The 23,737-nt window shown below is 45.7% G+C and overlaps 1 protein-coding gene across 6 annotated transcripts in view; it reads right to left on the bottom strand.

Moving 5' to 3' along the window:
* The window catches only part of AGXT (alanine--glyoxylate aminotransferase), a 177,502-nt gene that overhangs the window by 5,475 nt on the left and 148,290 nt on the right, over nt 1-23,737 (bottom strand). For 4 of the 6 annotated variants that reach the window (XR_013623057.1, XM_078775702.1, XM_068112324.2 and 1 more), the window contains 3 exons: nt 11,967-12,036; nt 9,792-9,887; nt 3,418-3,546 (listed from right to left, as the gene is read on the bottom strand). Coding sequence is in view for 5 of the 6 variants with exons in the window: in XM_078775702.1 (XP_078631828.1) it covers nt 3,418-3,546; nt 9,792-9,887; nt 11,967-12,036 (295 nt within the window). In the remaining variant the exon portion in view is untranslated. The remainder of the gene's footprint in view (nt 1-3,417; nt 3,547-9,791; nt 9,888-11,966; nt 12,037-23,737) is intronic. The other 2 variants (XM_078775703.1, XM_078775701.1) reach the window with 1 other exon arrangement.

Below are 23,737 nucleotides of genomic sequence, written 5' to 3'. Positions count from 1 at the left end.
TTAGTTGTGTTCTGGAAATGTTACAAAATAAATAGGTGCCTGAATGCTTTAATCCTTGTCAAATTTCAAATTCTTGCTCTGAATACATGAAAATTAGGTATTTTGTTTGATCCATCGTTTCGGCTCAGTTGAGGGAATGCGGGATGGAAGAGGTACGACAGGATAACAATTCACATAAAGTCATTGCTAAATAACATTGTGACACGCCAAGAAACTAACAGGGAAAGGAATTGACAATGCCAATCAGGATGTACTGATGCGAAATACAACCAAAGGTGGACGGAGGTTATGTTTTCACCCCTGTCTGTCTGTCTGTAAACAGGATATCTCAAAATGTTGTGGACGGATTCGGACGAAACTTGCTGGATATGTTGGGTTTGTGACAAGGACGAATTGGTTAGATTCTAGTGAAAACCCGAATCTGGATACTATATAAATTTGAAAGCGATTCTTCATCATTGAAAGATAGGGTCAAAATAGCAATATAGCACGATATTTCAAAACGTTGTGCACAGATTCGGATTAACCTTGGTGGATAGGTTGGGTAGGTTGGATAGGTAACAAGAACAAGCCAATTATATTTTGTTGTTGTTGTTGTGGATGCAAATCTGGCCTATCCTATCAGTTGGCTACAGAACATAAACTTTAAAATACTCAAAAACTAACACAACATAATAAGAATAACCGACACTTTTTGTGCTGTACTCAAGGTAAACCACAGCAAGAAAAAGAAGGAAGTGAAAGACCGTGCATGTATAAGCATATCCATGTAGATCAACACCGATTGATTCATCAGTCATGACGTAATTGGTAATCTGAACACCCATTTGTTGACTAAGTCACCACTATCTCTGGCTCTGATTGGCTGGGGTGGTGTTGAGAGCGATGACTCACCATTTGCACCAATACATTGGAGGTAGGGGTTGGGGCAACACCTTTAATCTTTCCATGTTGAAAGAGAATGAGAAAATGAGAGAATGCACACATTCCTTTTGACGACACAATATAAGGTCCATGTAATAGATGAAGGTTGCTTCCAACAAACGTAGATGTAACATACTCCAACCACAGCTCAATATCTTGACCATATCTGCATTGTACTGGTCTGCACAGACGGTGTTGGCAACCAAGTGCCGTGCAATGGCAGAAGAACAAGAAGAAATTGCCGACAGTTCTTGAACGTTCCTACATGCCGCACTGGTCGTGTCCCAACTCCCAAGTTCTTTCCTCGACTCGCCAGAGGGACATGTTGTTTGTACGACCAGCCAACCTTTGGGTTGTGGTTGGCTGATGAACAATGCCCAAAGGTTGGCTTACATGTGCTTATAAATGCACGCTCTTTCACTTCCTCCTTTCTCTTGCTGTGATTTACCTTGAGGGGTACAGCACAAAAAGCTTCGGTTAATCTTATTACGTCGTGTTTGTTTTCTTGTATTTTAAAGTTCTGTAGTACCAAACATCTGTTCAAAACATAAACTGTTCAGCTTGGTGGAGGTTTGCGCTCCAACGAGTGTCAAAAACTGTTTTCGTCAAGATTAGTTCAAGTACAAAGCGGAAGCAGACGACTTTTCATTTTAGATGCTTTCTAGTTATATATTTTATTGAAGGATCCATATTACATTTACTTCACTGGCATCTTTACCTTTTAATATGATTATTGGGAGGTGAGCATTTTATTATTACTGTATTACTATTAAAATTGTTATTGTTATTACTAGCAACAGTACCCGCCCTATTAGTCAGGTTCACTATGTCAATAAATTATATTTCGTTCAAAATCATGGTAGATTAGCAAACCTATACATTTTTGGAAAGGTTATAGCATAAGGAAACTAAAAATCAATGCTTACATTTGGAGAGATACCTGTATGGCGGCCATTTTGGATTTTCAAAATGGCCACTGTGAAATACATATTTTGTTCTCTTTCTGCCTCTAATTACCCTAAAAACTTTAAAATATATACTAAACCTATATTTTCAGGTACAAGGAATCCAATGAAAGTATCAAATTAGTGCTATGGGGAATGGTAAGACACGAATCAAAGGTTTTGAATTGCAAAATACTGTCTTTATATTCGCGATAAGTTGCATAATCAAATACATGTTATCATTTTGTACAGGCAGTTAATAACATCAAAATGTGTCACAATAATTCATATCACCAAACACACAGGCAGTCAGCAAAATCATACATACACATGCAGTCGGTATAACTTCACATCTACACAGGCAGTCAATGACAAAATATACACAGGCAGTCAATGGCATCAAACATACACGATTACAGAATACGCCATTTAGAGTTCGTCATCACTGTCCTGTGTGTCGTATCCGACAATATAGTCCGCATCGTTTTCACAGTCCGTTCCACACAAGCAAAGGTCGGTCAAATTGATTGGCAAATCGAATTGGTCGAATGGTCGATCAAATCGAATTCGATGAATCGAATCGAATCGAATCGATCGAATTGGTCGAATGGTCAAATGGTCGATCGAATCGATTGGTCGAATGGTCGAATGGTCGAATTTGTCGAATGGAATTGGTCGATTGGTCGAATTGGTCGAATCGAATTGGTCGGAATTGGCAAATGTAAACATTGATTTTCAGATTTTCCATGTAATAACGTTTCCAAAAATGTATAGGTTTGCTAATCTACCATGATTTTGAACGAAAAAACATAGTGAACCTGACTATATGGGCGGGGCTTCGATTGTGAGGCCCAAATGAAAAGGAAAAATATCAGAAATTGAAGGCTTTTTTAATTTTAAACGATTTATATAAACATCCGTTAAATCATGACACATGCAAATCATCAAAATCTAAACAGTATTTGTAGATTTTCAATAAAAGCCACATCACTGTTCATATCGGTAAATATTATTCCATCGTGTTTGGAAAAACTGGAAAATTGTAAAAACAACATAGCCTATTTTACTCCAGGGGATCCCAGGATTACCCACCCAAAATATCGTTGCGATCGGTTCAGCCGTTTTTGCGGTACCTGGGAACGGACGGACAGACAGACAGACAGACAGACATTTGGCGAATTATAGTAAGATTCGGTTGGGGAATTTTGGGTGGTGCTGTCTTTTCATACAGAGCATTTATTTCCTTGATACTTGTTAATTCTCCTGTGATTGTCTTGGTTTCCCGAAAGTGAGTCATTAGTGTAGCTGCCTTGAGTCTTATTTGAACCCACAACTTCTGGGATTGCAATCCAATGTCCTCAGGACTTGGAGCCACAACCACAGCATATGAGCGATATACGTTGTGCAACCTCAGGTTACAGGTACAGCGAGTTCATGTTGATCAACAAGCCACCACCAAAGAACAACAATGACGATACTGTTGTAATGACATCCAAACATCTACAACGGTCCGATTAGGTAATTCACATGGGCAGCATAACTTACTCACCTTTCCTGCCGTGGGACCCAAACCTCCTGAAATCTCAATGTTGTACTTTGTGATCAAGTAATCTGTCACTTCTTTCCAGGCGTAATTAGGTGGCACACACACGGTGGTCACCGTAGGCAGCCGAGCCACCTACATTGTGCAGAGAATGTATAGTTCACCTCAATTCTGCTTTGCACATTTTGGGCCTTGCCCTTCATGGGGCAAAACCCCACTCATCAGCACTTTGTGATCTTTTACGGTGGACAACTTTAACTATTTCATCCTCTTGTGCCACCAATGCAGACTTCTTTACTGGAATTAGCAACTATTTTTTTCACATTATATACTGCTTTATCAAATAAGTTACTAAATATGAAAGGCTTAAATATCCAGGCAAAACAACCTTGCTCACAACAGTTAAAGTCCCATGGGGATTTTTTTACAGGAGCAAATTGAAGTAACTGCAAACCTGTACCTAGTAGAGTGTGAGCTCTCAACAGGATCTCTTCCCCTCTTGCTGTCAAGGCTGGAGTCCACCAAAGGTGGTATTCTGGACCAAGTCCTGTTCCTAATCTTCACTGATGATCTTTCTGACTCTCTGATAAATTCCCTTTGTCTTTTTGCTGAGGACGCTACCCCTCTATTGTAGCATCCCAAATCCTTCAGATAGGCAGGCAGCAGCTTCCTCTCCCTCCCAACAGGCCTTGATAAAATTATACACTTGGAATATGTCTTTCAATTCTGACAATCCCACACTCTCACTTGGTCTTTCCATAGAAAGACCATCTGGTGAACCCTACCATCTACATCCTTAACAATCTACTTGAAGAAGTTCAGTCACTCAAGCTTTTTGGCCTCACTATGGATTCCGGCTTCCGGTCCGGAGAGGACGCTGGCGTCGCTTGCTCGACGCTTCTCCGACTGGGCCATTGTCTTTAGCTTGCTTTTCTGGTGGTCATGGCGGATTTTTGGCCATTGAGTCTGCCCTCTGCATGGTCCCGGCTCTGCTCCTAGCTTCGCCTGCCTGGCTCCTTCGCTGTTTCCTCGGGCCCGCTCCCGTGGGTTGTGGCCATTGTTTGCAGCGGTGGTGGTGGCGGTTTGCCGCCGTGATCTTGATTAGCGGCGGCGGTCGTTTGCCGCTGCATTTGCCGCTTTGCCTCCTCAACCTTGGCCTTGTGCTCGTCTCTTCGCTCCTGTCTGCCCTCTGCTCGGTCCCGGCTCTGCTCCTGGCTTCACCTGCCTGGCTCCTTCGCTGTTTCCTCGGGCCCGCTCCCGTGGGTTGTGGCCATTGTTTCGCCTCCTCAACCTTGGCCTCATGCTCGTCTCTTCGCTCCTACCTGGCATGGCTCTGCAGTACTCCGCCGCAAGGCTTCTTCTGCTTAATACCCGCTCCACCCCATCATGCATCTCTGCAATCAAATCCAATGGACTCCTGCGACGACCCAGGTACATTCACCGTGGCTCCGGTCGTAAGTTTGTTCATTTACAATCAGGTCACTCCATCCCCGTCCTCTGGTCGGCTCAGCGCATTCCCACTCATCGTCCCAGCGCACCTCACCCTGTTCAATACCCGGTCCCTCAACAACAAATCCCTCATCCTCAACGACTACATCCTGGAAAATGAACTGGACTTTCTCTGTCTCACTGAAACCTGGCAACAACCTCTGGACTACTTCGCACTCAACCTCACCACACCCAATGGATATTCCTACATCAATAAACCACGCTCGGAGGGCCGAGGTGGTGGAATTGCCGTTATTCACCGACAAGACATCAGGACCAGCCTCATCTCCATCGCATCTGCTCCATAATTTGAACACCTGGCTTTTAAACTCTCTGGTCACACACAGTCAGTCATGGCTGTTGTCTACCGCCCTCCCAAACCACACCCATCATTCCTGTCTGACTTCTCCTACTTTCTGACCCAGCTATGTTCCCTCTCCCCCTCAATCCTCCTCCTTGGTGATTTCAATATCCACATGGACTCCACTGACTCCACGATAACCACTGACTTCACTGATTTACTCACCTGCTTTAACCTCACTCAACATGTCAACTTTCCTACCCATAACCGTGGTCACATTTTGGACCTTGTCTGCTCTACTGGATAAATTTTGCACCATCTCTCTGGCTCCGACCTCACCCTCTCTGACCACTTAGCCATCACTATGACCATCAACATCCCCGCCCCAACACCAAGGCATTATCGCACTATCAACTTCCGTAAGCTAAACGCTCTTTCACCTACCTCATTCTCATCCACCCTCTGAAAAAATGTCCACTTCTCCCTTCGTTGACCTCCACAACCCTTCTGATCTCACTGACTACTACAACCACACTCTCTCCTCCTGCCTTGACCAGCTTGCGCCTATAAAAACCAAAACAGTTTCTTTCACCCATTCTGCTCCCTGGTTTACCCCTGAACTCCGCCTGATGAAAACTCGTGCTCGCCAACTTGAAAGACTCCGCAATAAAACAGGTCTCACAATTCACTCCCAAGCCTACAAGGACCACCTACAACACTACAAAGATGCCCTCTCCCGCGCCCGCTCCGCCTACTACTCTCAAATTATCCACTCTGGCTCCGGAAACCCAAAAGCACTCTTCTCTACAATAAACAAACTCCTCAGCCCCCTGAACACCACCACCCGGTCATTCACAGTAGACAACTGCATCTCCTTCCTTTCATTCTTCCAACGCAAAGTTGAAAACATCTACAACAGCTTGACCACCGCCGCACCCGCTCCCCCTCAAACCACCTGCCCCCCCTTATCCTGCCATCCCCTGTCTCAATTCTCCCCAATCTCCCCTACTGACCTCTCTGAACTCCTCATAGGAATGAAAACTGCCACCTGCACTCTTGACCCCATCCCCTCCAGCTTTGTCAAGGCCTCCCTTCCTGCTCTCTCTCCACTTATCATTGCAACAATAAACCCCTCCCTGTCTACAGGCATCGTCCCACCATCCCTCAAAATTGCTGCTGTTACCCCCATTCTGAAAAAACCTGGACTAAACCCTGACACCCTAAACAACTTCAGACCCATCTCCAACCTACCCTTTCTGTCGAAAGTTTTGGAACGCGCTGTAGCCGCTCAACTCAAACATCACCTCTCTGCCAATAACCTGTATGAAACATTCCACTCCGGATTCCGCTCCAACCACAGTACTGAAACTGCTCTCCTCAAAATCACCAACGACCTTCTCCTCTCCTCTGACGCTGGCAACCTCAACATTCTTATCCTCCTTGACCTCAGCGCTGCCTTTGACACCATCGATCACACCATCCTCCTCACCCGACTTGAAACCACCTTTAACATTACCGGCACTGCCCTCTCTTGGATCAAATCTTACCTCTCTGACAGACGCCAGTTCATCTCCATCAATAACTGCAAATCCCCCACTGCTTCCCTCCCCCAAGGTTTCCCACAAGGTTCAGTTCTTGGCCCCCTCCTCTTCATCCTTTACCTGTCCCCCCTCGGTCACTTAATCCGCCGTCATGGTCTCCAATTCCACTGCTTCGCCGATGACATCCAGCTTTTCATCTCCACCAAGTCCATCTCCACCGCCACCCACTCTATCCTGACAAACTGCATCACTGAAATAAAATCCTGGCTTCAAATCAACTTCCTCAAACTTAACTATGATAAATCTGAAATAATCATCATTGGCCCAAAAACGCTCATAAAATCCACCACTAACTTTGCCCTCAACATCGACGGTATCCCAGTATCCACCTCCCCTCACATCCGGAATCTTGGCATCATCTTTGACCAAACCCTCTCCTTCGACAAATACACTAAACAGATCACAAAGACAGCCTCTTTCACCTGAAAAACATTGCCCGTCTCCGTCCATCCCTCTCCTCCATGGCTGCAGAAACCCTCATCCACGCCTTCATCACTTCCCGTCTGGACTACTGCAATAGCCTCCTCTATGGTTCACCCTCAACAATCACCAATAAACTCCAATACATTCAGAACTCCGCTGCCCGTCTACTCACCCATTCCCGGACCCGTGACCACATCACCCCCGTCCTTTACAAGCTTCACTGGTTCCCCATCTCCCAGAGAATCCAGTACAAAATCCTCCTCTTGACCTACAAAGCCCTCCATAACCTGGCCCCATCCTACCTGGCTGACCTCCTCTCCAGACACACTCCCAACCGCAACCTCCGCTCTGCTGGTACCAACCTCCTGACCCCCCCCCCCACCCCCCATCCGGACCAAATTCAGATCCTGGGGGGGACAGGACCTTCTCCATCGCTGCTCCCACCCTCTGGAACTCACTACCTCACACCATCAGAGACTCCTCCTCACTCACCACATTCAAAACATCACTCAAGACCCACCTGTTCAACACGGCATTCAACATTTAACCCACAGCATTTAACCCCTGCCTATCTCTTCTCCTTCTCCCTCCTTTTTGCTTTGAATATTTCCCTATTGATTCTTGTTTTTTGCAATTGTTTTTATATTTTGCTATGCATGATGTTTTGCACTCTGTCAAAGCGTCTTTGGGCTCCCTGAAAAGCGCTATATAAAATAAATGCATCTATATAATAATACCGTAAGGACTTGACTTTGTTATCCCTTTTACTCCGCACCCAGTGACCCGATGCCCACGCACTAATGGATTTACGATCTACGAACCGCGCTCTTTGTTTATCACATACAGCCATACTCGAAAAATCTGAATTAGCCGACGTTGGGGCCCAAAAGCATCCGATTAACTGCCGATACGACGCCATCTTACGACGCCATCATCTTGGCGTCTGCTGGGCGAAGGCGAAGCGAGCCGTCCGCTGATTGGACAGTCGAGTGGTGTGAACATGGGTGGTGTGAACCAAATGGTCTTTTTATTCCCTTGAACATTTTAAATTAGGATATATAAGGAAACGTCTTTATCGTCATTTTAATAAAGTTAAATGGAGTGACGTTGCGATACTCAGGGTGCGTTGCATAAATCCTCGTAACTCAGAGAGGTGTAGCAGGTGGCGAGACGTAAGGAAGCTTAAAGATAACGAGCTGAAAATAGACGAACGATATGTCAATCTCTTTCTACACCGAACGGAAATAAAAGTATGAGAGCGGGAAGGCATGGCCTGAGCACTTCGAGCAGAGAGGACTGATTGGACTTAACTTAAAGAGAAAAAATTGGAGCTTAACGGAAGAAGAAGATCCCATGAGCGCTCCCCTATGCCATCCATAATGGTACACTCTATCCATACACCACATCCTCCCTTCCGTGGATGTTCCACGGGTTTCGGCTAGTTATTATTATTATTACTATCAGCCATGATCGTTTTTGGACAAACCACATTTAAAAGTTGGTCTCCAAAGCCAGTTACTGGCTGCACATCATCCGTAGTGCAAAGTCCTTCAAATACACACATGAACTCTTATTCACCTACCTACAATGCCTTCATCCGCAGCTTGATGGAGTATTGCTCTCCCCTCTGGGCTGGTGCACCTGCCTCACACCTTGCTCAGCTTGATGCCGTGGAAACCAAGGCCTTCAAGATATTTGGCATCTTCCATGAGGAAGTGAATCTCTGGGCTTATCACCTCCACATCAAAGACAGGTCGGTGGTCTTTCTTCTACCTCCCCTGTGGTCTTGCACCCTATGCCCTTTCTGTGCTCTGTCCCACCTCCCTCCCTTCCCCTACCTCCACCCCCCCCCCACCCCCCACCAAGTTTCTGCAGGGTGCATGCCATCTGTCAGTAACCCCCTTCTGGTGAAACTCTCAAATTTCAGACTCACTGTTCATCATTAGTTCCTTTTTTGCTGCCTGTGGAACCAATTTCCACAATCTCCCATCTTATTCGTCTCTCCAGGGCTTCAGGACAGCTGTCCACCACCATCTCACATTTCCCCTCCCCCACACTCCCCACCCCCATCCATGACCATGATCTTTTCTACCCCCATTAACCTTCCTCAAGCCCACCTCTTTCCGAGTTTCCAGTTTTTCCTTCCGCTTCTGTGATCAAGAGTTTGCTTTTCTATCCCTATTGTTCATCTCCTGGGACCTCAGCTTGCCCTCATTCTCCCCGCTCCCCTTATTTCTCCAAGTTTCCCTCTATTTTGTCCCTCAACCCTGCTGTTGATTGATTTTGTCTCTCAATTTCCCCCCCACCCCCTTCACCTCCTTCATCTTTCCTTAAACTGTTCTTCTCGATCTGTTATGTCCTGATCCGTTCTGCGTTCTAGCTCCTCTACACTATTACGAAGATTTTCGATTCCAAACAAAAGTGATTGGTGTTTTTCATTTTTGCAGTGCTTAATGATAAATTACAATCAATATTTCATTTTGTTTTCAGATAGCAGAAGTATGCTTTGGCATTTGCTGTGGTGTTATTGAAACTTGAAAATCTCTGCTATACTATTATATATGTACCTCGTCTTGCACGAAGAGTTCCAGGCCGAGTTGTTTGAGGCCCACGTGTAGTCTCTTTGCGGAGGCTGCGTGTCGACTCCAGCACTTCTCGAGCCTCTATAAAAAGGACGTGCAGATGAAGGGGGCCGAATGAACAGCTTTTATAATCCAGCCCAATGAAAAGATTTAATAACAGCTTCCAAGATAAATAGGGGAACTGCTTGAAACAGTAAAAATGCTGCTTGATCCTGTCGGAAGTAGATTTCTCGCTTATTGTGGTTAATATTTATGATGAGGATCATACAAGTCCACGACAGTTTCTCCCATTTGGTATCGAGCAATAACCGATACTGTCAATGAAATCGGTGAAGAAGTTTAAGTTTTTGCAGTTTTCAATACTGTTGAGGGCGTGGAGAAGGCCTTCATCTGACTCCACTGCACCCACTCTTCCAGAACCCCTTTCCTTTTGAAACCACCAGAAATCAGGCTTGAAACTTTCTTCCACTCCTTTGTTCATCTTTTCTCAAGCATGTGGGGAACCTCCTTCCTTAGTCTGTTCAATCCCACTCTTTCCTCCAGGACTTCAAGTTGGCAGGACACCACCTCAGGTCATCCGTCTGTCCCTATCCGTGATCTCTTTTTACCCACATCAAGCTCCCCTTTTCCGTGTGCCATCTCAGATCCTCCTCCTGTTCCTCCTGTTCATTCATCCCATTGTGTTTGCAATAAGTAGCTGCTCATCGGTATTGTTGCCCCATGTGCACGTGTGTAAAGCGGGCGAGGGTGAGAGAAGCTAGTTGCTTCTCTCTGTCAGTCCTTCATCGACGAACTGTTGAATTCGAATCTAGTGGTATATTCTGAACACGAGAACACGAATCGCTTCCAAAAATCTACATCCTGAAGATGCCAAAATTGCACGCCGTTTCAGCCAATCAAGTTTGACGGTCACAGTGCTCCACGGACTCAACGGTTCCGTGCGGGGCCCAACAGAGCTACTTTCACCAGATCAATACTGTGCTTTAGTGAGGGCATTGAACAGCAAACAGAAGCAAGTAGTCGCCTTCCACAGATGATGTTGGAGTGCTGTAATTTCCATGAAGAATAGAATAGTCAGCTGGTAGAGTCGTATTGAGTTTTCCTCAGTGCACCATCGTCCTTTTTCTCAAGACTGCAGAGGGTTCTATGAAAACTTTAGTTTATTATTTATTACTAAGCTATATATATATATATAATAAAGTTTTTGTTTGTTTGTTTGTTTGTGTGCATGCGCTAATCTCCTGAATGGTGAAATATAGGAGGAAACTTCTGAAACAAAAAATGTTGGGACGGGCCCCGGGAAGGTTATAGGCGAGGTGGCGAGGCCGGTTGAGGCAGCCTCGGCCGGGCCTGGCCCATTTCGCAATTAAAAGCTGAGCTGAATTATTGTAGTCAATCTTCTACGGCCGCGAGGAAAAGCTGAATTATAGTAGTAAATTCATTCAAAAAGAACTTAAAATGTCGGGACAGGCCCCGGGAAGGTTATAGGCTAGGTGGCGAGGCCGGTGGAGGCCCACCTCGGCTGGGCTGGGCCCATTTCGCAATTAAAAGCTGAGCTGAATTATAGTAGTCAATCTTCTACGGCCGAGGGGAAAAGCGGAATTATAGTAGTAAATTCATTCAAAAAGAACTAAAAATGTCGGGACGGGCCCCGGGAAGGTTATAGGCTAGGTGACGAGGCCGGATGAGGCAGCCTCGGCCGGGCCTGGCCCATTTCGCAATTAAAAGCTGAGCTGAATTATAGTAGTCAATCTTCTACGGCCGTGGGTAAAAGCTGAATTATAGTAGTAAATTCATTCAAAAAGAACCCGGGCAACGCCGGGTGCTTTCGGCTAGTTGGGAATAAAAACGAAATGGTGAAAACATTCCATTCTCTTAGTCTCTAGAGAATGGGTTTCCATTTAAATCTATTTTGGGAAAGATTCTGTTAAGACAGGCTTACTTACATATTCAATGCCACACTGCCAATGAGAAAGGGGGTGGAAGCGTGCTGGGATGGCAAGCTGTATGAACTTTGTTTCCTTTCTTTGAAAACAAAGTTCATAGAGCTTGGCATTCCAGGCAAGCGGTATGAACAAGCACTTTTAGCATCATGCTATTCTGGGATCTATCATGGACGTGTTTGTCAAAATGAAATTTGACCCACTATGAACCACGTACCTCTTCAGCAAGGCCTGCCAGTCCCTCACGTAGCATGTATACACTCGTGATGGGGCCCGTGTGGTGATATCTGCACATACACACCGGTTAAATCAGCACAAGTGTTGGTATGTGTACAAAAAAACTATCAGTGACTCGACAAGACCAGCTCCCTCTGCAGAGATAACTGGATTCCCAAACATCTACAACAACAACAGGCATTTTAAGGCCATTTTCCCTGCTAGAGCGGATGTACATTGAATAATTACAAGATATTGATATAACATGTACATGTATTTTATGTACACATGTACATGTATTTTATGTACACATATATTTTATGTACATGTATTTTTTTGTACACATTTTATGTACACATGATATAACATGTACAAGATATTGATTCCCAAACATGTACATATTTTAATATTCAATCATCACCATTATGTCATTGGCACATTTGTTTGGACACTTTAGTTATCATGGAAACAAGATTTGAACTCTAACCTACGCACAGACTTTGGGCACAATTTACCAACTTGCTGGATGAGTAAACACAGATCTTCAGGATAGAAAAAAATACATGAATAATCATGAGCGTCTCAAACTTATGAGTATCATGCATATAGTAGAATATGTCACGTAATGCTATAATTACATCAAACACATAACAATCATGATAAAAACACAGATGTGAAGTGAAGGTTCTGCAACTGGACCAGATGGCATCAGCCCACGGGTCCTAAAATCCTGCTCTGCCGCTCTATCTCACCCTCTCTCTGTTCTTTTCACCCTCTCTTTTGCTCAAGGTCATCTGCCAGCATCTTGGAAATCAGCAAACATTACCGCTTTACACAAAAAAGGTGCAAAAACAGATCCTTGCAACTACAGACCAATCAGCTTGCTCCCAATAATCAGCAAAGTCATGAAATCAATCATTGCTTCGGATATGAAATCTTTCCTCTTCTCCAATGGCTTGATCTCTGATCATCAATTTGGTTTCAGACCTGGTCACTCTACTCTGGACATGCTGCTTCTGCTGTCTCAACAATGGATGGAGGTCCTCAATGCCAAACAGGAAATCAGAGCTGTCTCCTTTGACATATCACGTGCCTTCGATACGGTCTGGCAACCAGCTCTGCTCACCAAACTCTCCTCCTATGGTATCCATGGAAATCTCCACGCATGGCTGGCGGACTTCCTCTCTAGTCGTAGTCAACGTGTGGCCCTGAATGGGTTTCTCTCATCTCCCCTTCCTGTCCAGGCTGAAGTTCCCCAAGGCAGTGTTCTGGGCCCTGTGCTTTTTCTGGTCTTTATCAATGATCTCTCCTGGTGCCTGGTGTTGGGCTAGCGGCTAGGGTGCCAGCTTAGAATCCTAGGATCCTGGGTTCGAATCCCGGTCGATCGCTGAATTAACGCCAGGGGTGTTCACTCAGCCTGTCATCCTTCCGAGGTCGGCTAATTGAGTATCTTTTTTTTTTTTTTTTTTTTTTTTTTGTATACTGAATCGAGGCTCGTGAAAGAGCTAACATTTACTTCACAAACAAATCAACCAGACAAACAAAATATATAAAAAGAGGGAGCGGAAAACAAGATGGGGAGAGAAGGGGAAGCACACAAACACAACATTTGAGAGCAGGGAGATGTGTGGAAGGGAGAGGGCTTGGGGGGAGGAGGCATGGGAAAGGGGGGGGGGGGTGGAGGGAGAAGTATAAAACACAAGGACACCAAGGACTTCCAGGACAGAAGTTGGTATTTCAAAAAAGTGGAATTGGGGTGAAATTAGCGGGGGTAGAAAAGATCAAAGTTTTGGATGGGGGAAGATAAGAGATGGTGGTGAACAGCTGTTTTAAAGACCTGGAGGGAGGAGTGTGATTGAAGGGAGTGAGGGAGTTTGTTCCAGAGGCGGGAGAAAAGAGGAATGAAGGAGTGAAGGTGAGCAGACAGTCTTGATTTTGGCAGTTTGACCATAAGAGGGTTGCAGGCAGATCTTGTGCGACCTGTAGGAATATTTGCGGGACAGAGCCCAGAGAGAGCTGGGGGGGCAAGGCCAGAGAGGAGTCGGTAGAAGATGGAAAGACCACCAACCTGCCTGCGGTGAGTGAGTGAGAGGGCCTTGGAGTTAGCTTCATCGCGGGAGATTCCAATGATTCTGAATGCTTTGGTTTCAACAGCGTGAAGACGAGCTAGGTGTGAGGCAGGAGCACCCGCCCAGAGGGGAGAGCAGTATTCCATTGAGCTGCGAATTACCAGAACCTTCACTGGTAATTCCCTGTTTGTCGTAGAAGGCGACAAAAAGGGTTGGCGGCAGGAAGGGCATCTGGCCGTAAAACATTGCTTCAAAAAAGGGGACCAACAAAAACAACAACAACCACAGTGCCCGAAAAAGGCCAACCCCCGCTTTGCGGGGGAAAATGGCCTCTAAAAGGTGGGTTTTTTTAATCAATGATCTCTCCGACTCTCTGGAAAATCCTCTCTATCTCTTTGCTGATGACTCCACTCTCTGCCGCTCCATTCCTCATCCCTCAGATCGGCAGTCTGCAGCCTCCTCCCTCTCTGAAGACCTCGACAAAATCACAGACTGGTCAAACAAGTGGAACATGTCTTTCAATCCTGACAAATCTCACACTCTTACGATGTCTCTCCGAAAAGATCGACTGGACAACCCTCCCATCTACTTTCTCAACAATCCTCTCCAAGAGGTTCTGTCGCTCAAGCTTTTGGGTCTCACTATCTGCCATGATCTTTCTTGGGAAAACCACATTTCCAAGCTGGCCCCCAAAGCTAGTCGCCGACTGGGCATCCTCCGTCGTGCGAAGTCCTTCCTAAGCACACCTGAGCTCCTCACCACATACAAGGCTTTCATCCACAGCTCAATGGAATACTGTTCTCCCCTATGGGCCAGTGCTCCTGCCTCACACCTCGCTCAGCTTCACGCTGTTGAAACCAAAGCGTTCAGAATCATTGGAATCTCCCGCGATGAGGCTATCTCTGAGGGCCTTTCACTCACTCACAGCAGGAAGGTAGGTGGTCTTTGTCTTCTACCGACTCCTCTCCGGCCTTGCTCCCCCAGCTCTCTCTGTGCTCTGTCCCCCAAATATTCCTACAGGTCGCACAAGATCTGCCAGCAATCCTCTGATGGTTAAACTGCCGAAATCTCGGCTCTCTGCTCACCTTCACTCTTTCATTCCTCTTTTCTCCCGCCTCTGGAACAAACTCCCACACTCCCTTCAATCCCACTCCTCCCTCCAGGTCTTTAAAACAGCTGTTCACCACCATCTCTTATCTTCCCCCATCCAAATCCTTGATCTTTTCTACCCCCGCTAATTCACCCCAGATCCACCTTGTTTGAAATTCCAACTTCTTTCCTGGAAGTCCTGGCAGTGTCCATATATTTTATACCTCTCCCACCCCACCCCCTTCCCATGCCTCCCCCCCCCAAAGCCCTCTCCCTCCCACAGATCTCTCGATGTCTCCATGTCTCTCGGTCCCTGCTCTCAAATGTTGTGTTTGTGTCCTTCCCTCTCTCTCCCCATCTTGTCTACCGCTCCCGATGTTATATGTTTTATGTGTCGGTTTGTCTTTCTGTGTGACTAATGTTCGCTCTTTCACGAGCCTCGATCTTGTATCCAAAAAAAAAAAAAAAAAAAAGGCCCGGAAACACGAAAAACTGAAATGACACAATTTTGATCTAAAGTAAACTTTTTTTCAATTGTCTGAATTGAGACAAAATTTGGAGCTACCTATTTATGAGAATTATTTTTTTTTTTGAAAGTGATTCTTCATCATTGAGAGATTGGTCCAAAAACTATACATTGCGGGATATCTCACAAGGTTATGGATGGATTTGGACGACATTTCGTGGACAGGTTATGTGTGTGACAAGGAAGAAGCGATTCGATTTTGGTGACGATCTGAATATGGATTCTGACATGATAATTATTTAATTTTTCAAGTGATTCTTCACCATTGAGCGATATGGCCAACCAGGTGGAGGTATGCTCTCTACTGAGTGCCGTTCTAGTTACCTACTAGAATATAAGACCCATTGCTTTTCTGACGGGAATACCAGTCTTTGTCTAAAAATCAGTTGTTGTTAATGTGAAAAATAAAATTAGGCAGTGTATAGATACCAGCCTAGCTATATACTCAGGGAGCGAGAGGGCGGTCGGGAGGGAGATTGTTAATAGAATATTAATCACAGCCTTATTAGTTGCTAAATTGTGAATAATATAGAACAACACACAAAGAGGAAGATAAAAATTATAAATAATTTCTCACCCTCCCTCATCTCCAGTTTCATTTGATTTTGATCAAACTGTCTGGGGTACGTGACTACGTGTGGGGCACGGGCCATGATAGGACAGAAAACAAACTCTGAGGTCTCCCCGTCTCTGCCTTTGCGGAAATGCTGTAAAAATTGGGCTTTCCCTTTCCTCGACATAGCTGTAATGGCTAATCTACGGAGTAAGAACAAAAAAGGATTAGTGGGAGATCCTGCCTTCCATGCAGGGAACACAAGTTGGCGTTCGCAGTTTCGCCATCCATGCAGGGAACGAAAGTTGGCGTTCGCAGTTTCGCCACATGTACCCATGTACCCATACACAAACCTTTCCTTTTTTTTTTTTCTTTTTTTTTTTTTTGCATTACAAACTTTCCGGGGAGTTCCCTGAATTCACCGTCGTTGGTTTCATTGAAATCCAATAATCCGCTCTCAAGTTATAGCATGACAGACAGACACAGCTCCCGCCTTTTATAACGTAGATGTATAAAAGGAGCCTAGCTTTCTGTCTGTAATGCTTTATTCTAAAGAGTTTCTGTTATCGTAAAATAATCCCAAAGGTGTCATTGGAAAAGTAATAAACAAATCTATATATATAAAACACAGTTTGTGTGTGTGTGTGTGTGTGTGTGTGTGTGTGTGTGTGTGTGTGTAATGTTACTGATAGACTCCTAAACGGAGAGGCTCACGTACTTGATATTTGGCACAGACATGGCCATTGAGCCTGGGAAGAACATGGCCGACCTAAAAATTTATTTCATAATATTTTTTTTACCATATTTTTACCTCAGCGCATTTCAGCGAGGAATAATATCTGACCGGTGGCAGAGCAGCGCGCTGATTCGCTCAGAGCGATCACGTGATGTTCCTTGCCACCATTAACTCAGTTAGGCGTTCGCACATATTTCAGAGCGAAAAGCGATTGCGTTTTTTCACATTTCAGCGAGGAACATTGCCATTTACACCACATAGGTTTTTTTTTCTTTCATCTTTAGATCCATATTTTTTTGCCATAACGTAGCGCATTATGGCTCTCTCGAGCTCGAGTTAGCCAATCACCTGGGAGCATGAGGCCACGTTGGCCACGCCCACGACACGACGCAGAGTTGCAATCGTGCGTTTGCGTCGTTTCTTACCACGTGTAAACGTGGTATTTTGTCTATGAGTATTTTGAATTTGGTATTTTGAATTTGTCTACGAGTGAGTGACTGGAAGACTGACTGTGATAAAGGCAATGGCACCGAAGAAAAGAAATTTGTCACGTTCAACCTCCCGAGCATGGAAAATCGCTGATCGGAGACTCCATGAAGCCGATGAAGGTACTTTTCACCATCAACAAGCCAATCAAGAACGTGTCTCTAGATTCAGACAGCGAGAGACAGAAGATGAGACAGAGGCACGTCTAAACGCCAATCAACAATGTCTGGCGAGGGCCAGACCGCGAGAGACAGAAGATGAGACAGAGGCACGTCTAAACGCCAATCAACAATGTCTGGCGAGGGCCAGACGGCGAGAGACAGAAGATGAGACAGAGGCACGTCTAAACGCCAATCAACAATGTCTGGCGAGGGCCAGACAGCGAGAGACAGAAGATGAGACAGAGGCACGTCTAAACGCCAATCAACAACGTCTGGCGAGGGCCAGACAGCGAGAGACAGAAGATGAGACAGAGGCACGCCTGAACGCTAATCAACAACGTGTGGCGAGGGCCAGACAGCAGGAGACAGAAGAACAGCGCCAAAAACGACTCAACAACTGGCAACCATCAGGCAGACGGCAGCCGGCCATTGCATGGGAGAAGGCTGCATTCAGTTACAATCCGAACACTGACTACTCCTCAAACGTTGATATTGGCTCCATGTCGTTCACTTGTCAGTTTTGCCATGCCTTGAAATGGAAGGGAGAAACACCAGGAATGTGTTGCAAGGGAGGCAATGTCCTTTTGCCTTCTCTCCAATCTCCACCGGAACCTTTGAAAGAACTACTTCAATCAACTACGACTCAATCCAGACACTTCCTGAAGGGAAGCCGTAATTACAACTCTTCGTTCCAAATGACTTCGTTTGGAGCAGATCACGTCGTCACTGAGCAAGGATTCATGCCTACATTCAAGGTGCAAGGCCAGGTATACCACCTCATTGGCTCTATCCACCCTCAACCAGGTGAGCAACCGAAATTTTTACAAATCTATTTTATGGGTGACCACCGAGAAGAAGCTGCCCGACCCCCCTCCCCCCTCCCCCCTCCCCCTCCCCCTCCCACTCCCCCCTCCCCCCTCCCACTCCCCCCTCCCCCTCCCCCCTTCCCCCCTCCCATCCCCTTCCCCCCTCCCCCCTTCCCCCCTCCCATCCCCTTCCCCCCTCCCTCACGCCCCCTCCCCCCTCCCCTCCCCCCTCCCCTCCCCTCCCCCTCCCCCCTCACCCTCCCCCTCCCCCCTCACCCTCCCCCTCCCCCCTCTCCTCCCCTCCCCCCTTCTCCCCCCCTCCCCTCCCCCCTCTTCTCCCCTCCCCCCCTCTTCTCCCCTCCCCCCCCCTCCTCCCCTCCCCCCGTTCCCCTCCCCTCCCCTCCCCCGCCCGGCAATGCCGGGTACTTCTGCTGGTATATAATATTTTAGTGCAGGCCCATATGTCATAACAATATTGTTTGTGTTTTTTGTTTGTTAAAATTGATTTAGCAATGGATTCTGCTTCAGAATATTATAGAGATGTAAAAAAAATAGGGTTCCATTTTTTCTTTTACGTCTAATAGGTAGTAATTCGAAGAAATCCAAGATGGCCGCCATAAAATTTGGAAAATACACTTTTGTGCATATCTTTGTATCTAGATATCATATAAACATGAATAATATGTCCTTTTATATGTTTTCAGACCCAAGGAAGCCATTTCTGCCATTGTTTTTACAGAAAAATGCAAGGAAAATAAAATAGTGGACATATACCAGCCAAAGTGGGGTCGGCCGGCATGAAATCGGTTAATTAAGTTTCCACCATCTAGTTAAGGTCTGGTTTTGACTGTGTTGACGAAATGTGAATCTGAATAGTAGTATCTATCTTTGCAGGACCGACGACAGTTCAAGAGTGTCTAGAAAATTACACCTACCTTCAAGATGAGTGACTCACCACCCAGGAAGATTGAGAAGTCAGTAGATTTCGGACTTTGTTTTGTATGCCAAATGGCCATAGGGCAAACAGACTATACAACCTTTGTAACGAAACCAAAACTCTCCTCTGTCGAGAAACTGATGGCAGGTGCTGAGGAACAGTACACGTATGGTGAAACAAAGTTTGCATCATTGAATAGACGTTTGCAATATTCCTCTGCTGAAGAATTGCTCGCAAAAGGTCTCCGCTACCATAAAGCTTGTTACAAAGATGTTACCAATAAGATGCACATTGATCGAGCAAAGGCTAGGTTTGAGAAAGGAACAACATCAGGCAGTGCCGCAGAAATCCGACTGAAAAAGAGAGGACGACCAAGTTCTAGTGATCTAGGGGAAAGCACGTCAACATCCAGAAGGTGTTCCCGAGAACAGACATTTGACGCGCTCAGATGTGTCATATGCCAGGAAGACAGAGGAAGTGAACTACACAATGTGTCAACAAAGAACATGGGACTCCAGATCAGAAACATTGGCCAAGAAACAAGTAATGACAATCTGAAAGTGAGACTGAACAGTGTCATAAGTTCGCCTGACCCATTGCAAGCAATGGCTGAGGACATGAAATATCATTTACCATGTGTAGTTAAGGCCAAACGTGCTATAGTTAAGACGGAAAAACAAACAGAAACAACCAATGTTAACTTTGGTCAGGTGTTATCAGACCTTGAACTCATTGAAATTGTTGAAACTGCGTTGAATGATACTACTGAAAATGCTGTGCTGAATATGAATGAAATTCATGTAACCTATGTCAATTTACTTAAGGAGCACGACTTTCCGGTCTCAGACAACCATAGTTATAAGCCATACCTGAAACAATTGATCCTAGACAACATTGCCGATGTTCATTTCAGCCGGCCCTCAAACAAAACAAAGCCAGAGCAGATTCTTTCCACAAAGCTCAAAGACCACATGATATCAAGCACAATTACAGCAGACAGCATCAAAGACGATTTTAAAGTACTTTTGCGAGCTGCGAAAATATTGAGGAAAGACATCGCATCTTCCCCAGCATGGAAATTTAATGGAACCTTTGCTGATTACAAGCCACCCCCGATGCTCAACATCTTCTGCAAGCATGCAGTCATGGGAACAAGGAAAGTAGGAAATAGCAACAGGGAGGACTCCATTGGTGTGAGTGCATCATTGTTGGCGCAGCACTTTGTCGGTGCTTATAAATCTGACCGACAGGTATCGTACGAACCAAGAAGCGAGGATGGATCATTCAAACAACGATTTGAAACTCCATTGAGTGTGGGCTTAGCTCTCGACATACACAAAAACACACGATCCAAGGCGCTTGTAGAGAAACTTGCACATCTGGACCTCGCCATCTCCTACAAAAAGGTCATGGAGATTGAGACCAGCATTGCCAACTCCGTACTGAAGCAAATGGAGTCCACCGGAGGCATCTGTCTACCACCATGGTTGGTTCAGGACACGTTCGTCTGGTTTGCCATGGACAACATCGATTTTCTAGAGTCAACTCCTTGCGGGATGAATACCCTTCATGGTACAGCAATTGCGATCTACCAGCCTGTATCACCGGAGAAATCACCCATGATACCACCAATTGAACTTGACCGGTCATCAAAAGCTCAAACGATACATGATGCAGTTGGCTGTAAAACGTTGACCTGCAAGAAGCCAGCACCCGAGAAGAGAAAGAGCGACTGCAAGCTGCTCACATCAAAACCCGAGACAGACAAGAACAAGAAAACCGATATGACCTGGATGATTGGATGCCTGAACTTCGAGGAAGAAGGAGAAGTTGACGTCAAACTCACAGCTCCGGGGACGTGGGGAGCCTTCAATTCCTTGCTATCTTCGTCCAGTGAGAAGACCAATGTTGCTCTCGTTCCTCCGTTGATAAGGTCGCCTCCTACAGACTATGATACACTGTACACGGGTCTGATGAGAGCTCACAACATCACAACTCGTGTTATGGGGAGTGAGGCAATCACAGTCATGACTCTCGATTTGCAGCTATACGACCTGGCGATGAAGCTGTGGGTGGAACGCGAGGACATCAGGAAGCAATTCCTCTTCCGACCTGGTGAGCTACATGTTGTGTTTTGGGCCTTAGCTGCATTAGGAAAATACGTGGAAGGGAGTGGAATTGATCAGGCATGGGTCGAGGCTGGACTTTTCTTGCCAACCACAGTGAGCCAAATACTAAATGGGAGGCACTTGTATCGAGCTCTGGAGGCACACATGGTAACACTGATCGCTTTGTACAACCTGTACTTCCAGAGATTCCTGGCAATGGAACCTGAAGAAAGGGCCTATCTGAACGAGTCATCTGTTCGTCTGGGAGAGGCATATCAGAGAGACATCAGCGGGAGCATGGAGCCAGAGAAGAATGTATGCGACATTCTCAAAAAAACATTGGCCATGATGGAGTCCAGAGATATGACCAAAAAACTGGAACAATTTGAGGTCAGCACAAACAAGATACAGCGCTTCATCCTGAACTACATGAAACAGTTTGAGACTATCCTTCTGTTCATTAGAAGTACAAGACAACGTGATCTGCTGCTGCATATGGAGAGCATCGAGTCTCTCACGAAGTACTTCTTCGCTCACGATCATCTAAACTATGCTCGGTTGCTCCCTCTCTACATTTCAACAATGCAGGAGACTGAAAAGCAGCACCCAGAACTGTGGAGGGAATTCATGAAAGGGAACTTCTGTGTGACAAAAGGATTGGCAGGCTTCACATCAATAGCCCCAGACCATGGCATTGAGCAAGAAAACCGTACACTGAAGGTGATTGGAGGAATCGTAGGGATAACTCAAAATGAGAAGGCGCTTGACAAGTTCTTCCTCATTGCACCTGAGCTGTCAAAGTCACTGCACGAGTTTGCGGAGGGATATGGTCTTGGTGAAAACCAGAGCAGAAAACAACACCACGAAATCACGGGGGGAAAGCTTTCCCGGGTGATGAGCCATGCCTCCAAGCTTTCTAGTGTGTTCCGTGAACATGGCGATCCATTTATGGAAGAGGAAGTAGACGAGGTCTACAACCTGCTCACCAAAGAAGTCATGAATGAAAAAGTGTCCAGCGACATCTTAGAGCGCGACGAGATCGGACAACAGATGTTCCAGCAATTTGCCACAGATCGTTTAGCTGAGGGAAAACTTTCTGTGTGGGACAAAATGACGAAAAGAAAACTTCGAACATTCAAGAGTTCGAATGCCACAACAGAAGTGAGATCGGGCGACAAGCTGATCAAAGTCAAAGAAGAGCGAGGATTGTTGCAGAGGTTCATCGTTATCTCACGGAGCCGACCAGAGCTCGACCTGAAAGAATGTATTGGCACCTATGAATTTGGCATCGTTCCACGTTCTTTATTTGCATCTGATGGATCCCTCTTGTTGGCATACGACAAGGCAAAAATCCTTCGTCAACTTGAGCATCTGGCTGAGCCTGAAGAGCAGGATGTACATGATCCACCAGGAGAACCTATTTCGACAGAAATCAATGAGCATCAAGACGCGGGAATTGCCGCTTTGAATGATGCAGCAGCACACGCTGGGGAAGAAACTAATGACCCATCAACTGACTATGAAATCTCAAGCCAAAATTTGCAGGAACCCTCTCAGATCAGCCAAAACCCAGACACAACCACAAGATCAGGAGTGATCAATGAAAACGAGACTACTTCTCGCCATAGAGTGATAATCATTGATGGCATGGCTCTTGTTAACGGGATCTCCAAAACAGAACAAATGATTACATGCAGTGACTTTGCTCAATCGTTCATTGAACGCCTCGAAAATATTGCCGTGCATTATGATGACGTGAGGTTGGTATTCGACCGATACATCGATAACTCACTGAAAGACAAAATGCGCCTAAAGAGGACAAAGGGGAAATCAACATACTATCACGTCAGGGATAGTACATTGATCCAGAAGATTTCACTCAAAGATTTCCTTTCCAATGTGAAGACCAAGGCAGAGCTTACAGAGTACTTGGCTGTGAAGTGTCTATCTTACAGCAAGGCTCATCCAAACAAGTTGAAGAAGTTCATGGTGACATCAGGAACTAAGACCACGGGCAACACTGAAGTTCCAGACAGTCTACTCACGCACAGCCAAGAAGAGGCCGATACACTCTTAATTCTGCATGCTCTCACAGTCGACAAAGATGCAGAAGTTATCATTGATTCGCCAGATACCGATATCTTCCTCCTACTGATTCAGAGATTTCACGATCTACCACCTGCTACGAGGTTTCTCACTGGGAAGGGAAAGTTGAGGAGGAGCATTGCAGTCCAACCTATTCATGGCATGCTAGGAGAGAAACGTGCGTCTGCAATACTTGGATTCCACGCATTCACGGGA

Source organism: Myxine glutinosa, chromosome 4 (assembly GCF_964187855.1).
Source record: "Myxine glutinosa chromosome 4, kmMyxGlut1.1, whole genome shotgun sequence".
NCBI classification, from domain to species: Eukaryota; Metazoa; Chordata; class Myxini; order Myxiniformes; family Myxinidae; genus Myxine; species Myxine glutinosa.
The sequence above is the reverse complement of the archived record's forward strand: the minus strand, read 5'-3'. Positions and strand labels throughout refer to the sequence as shown.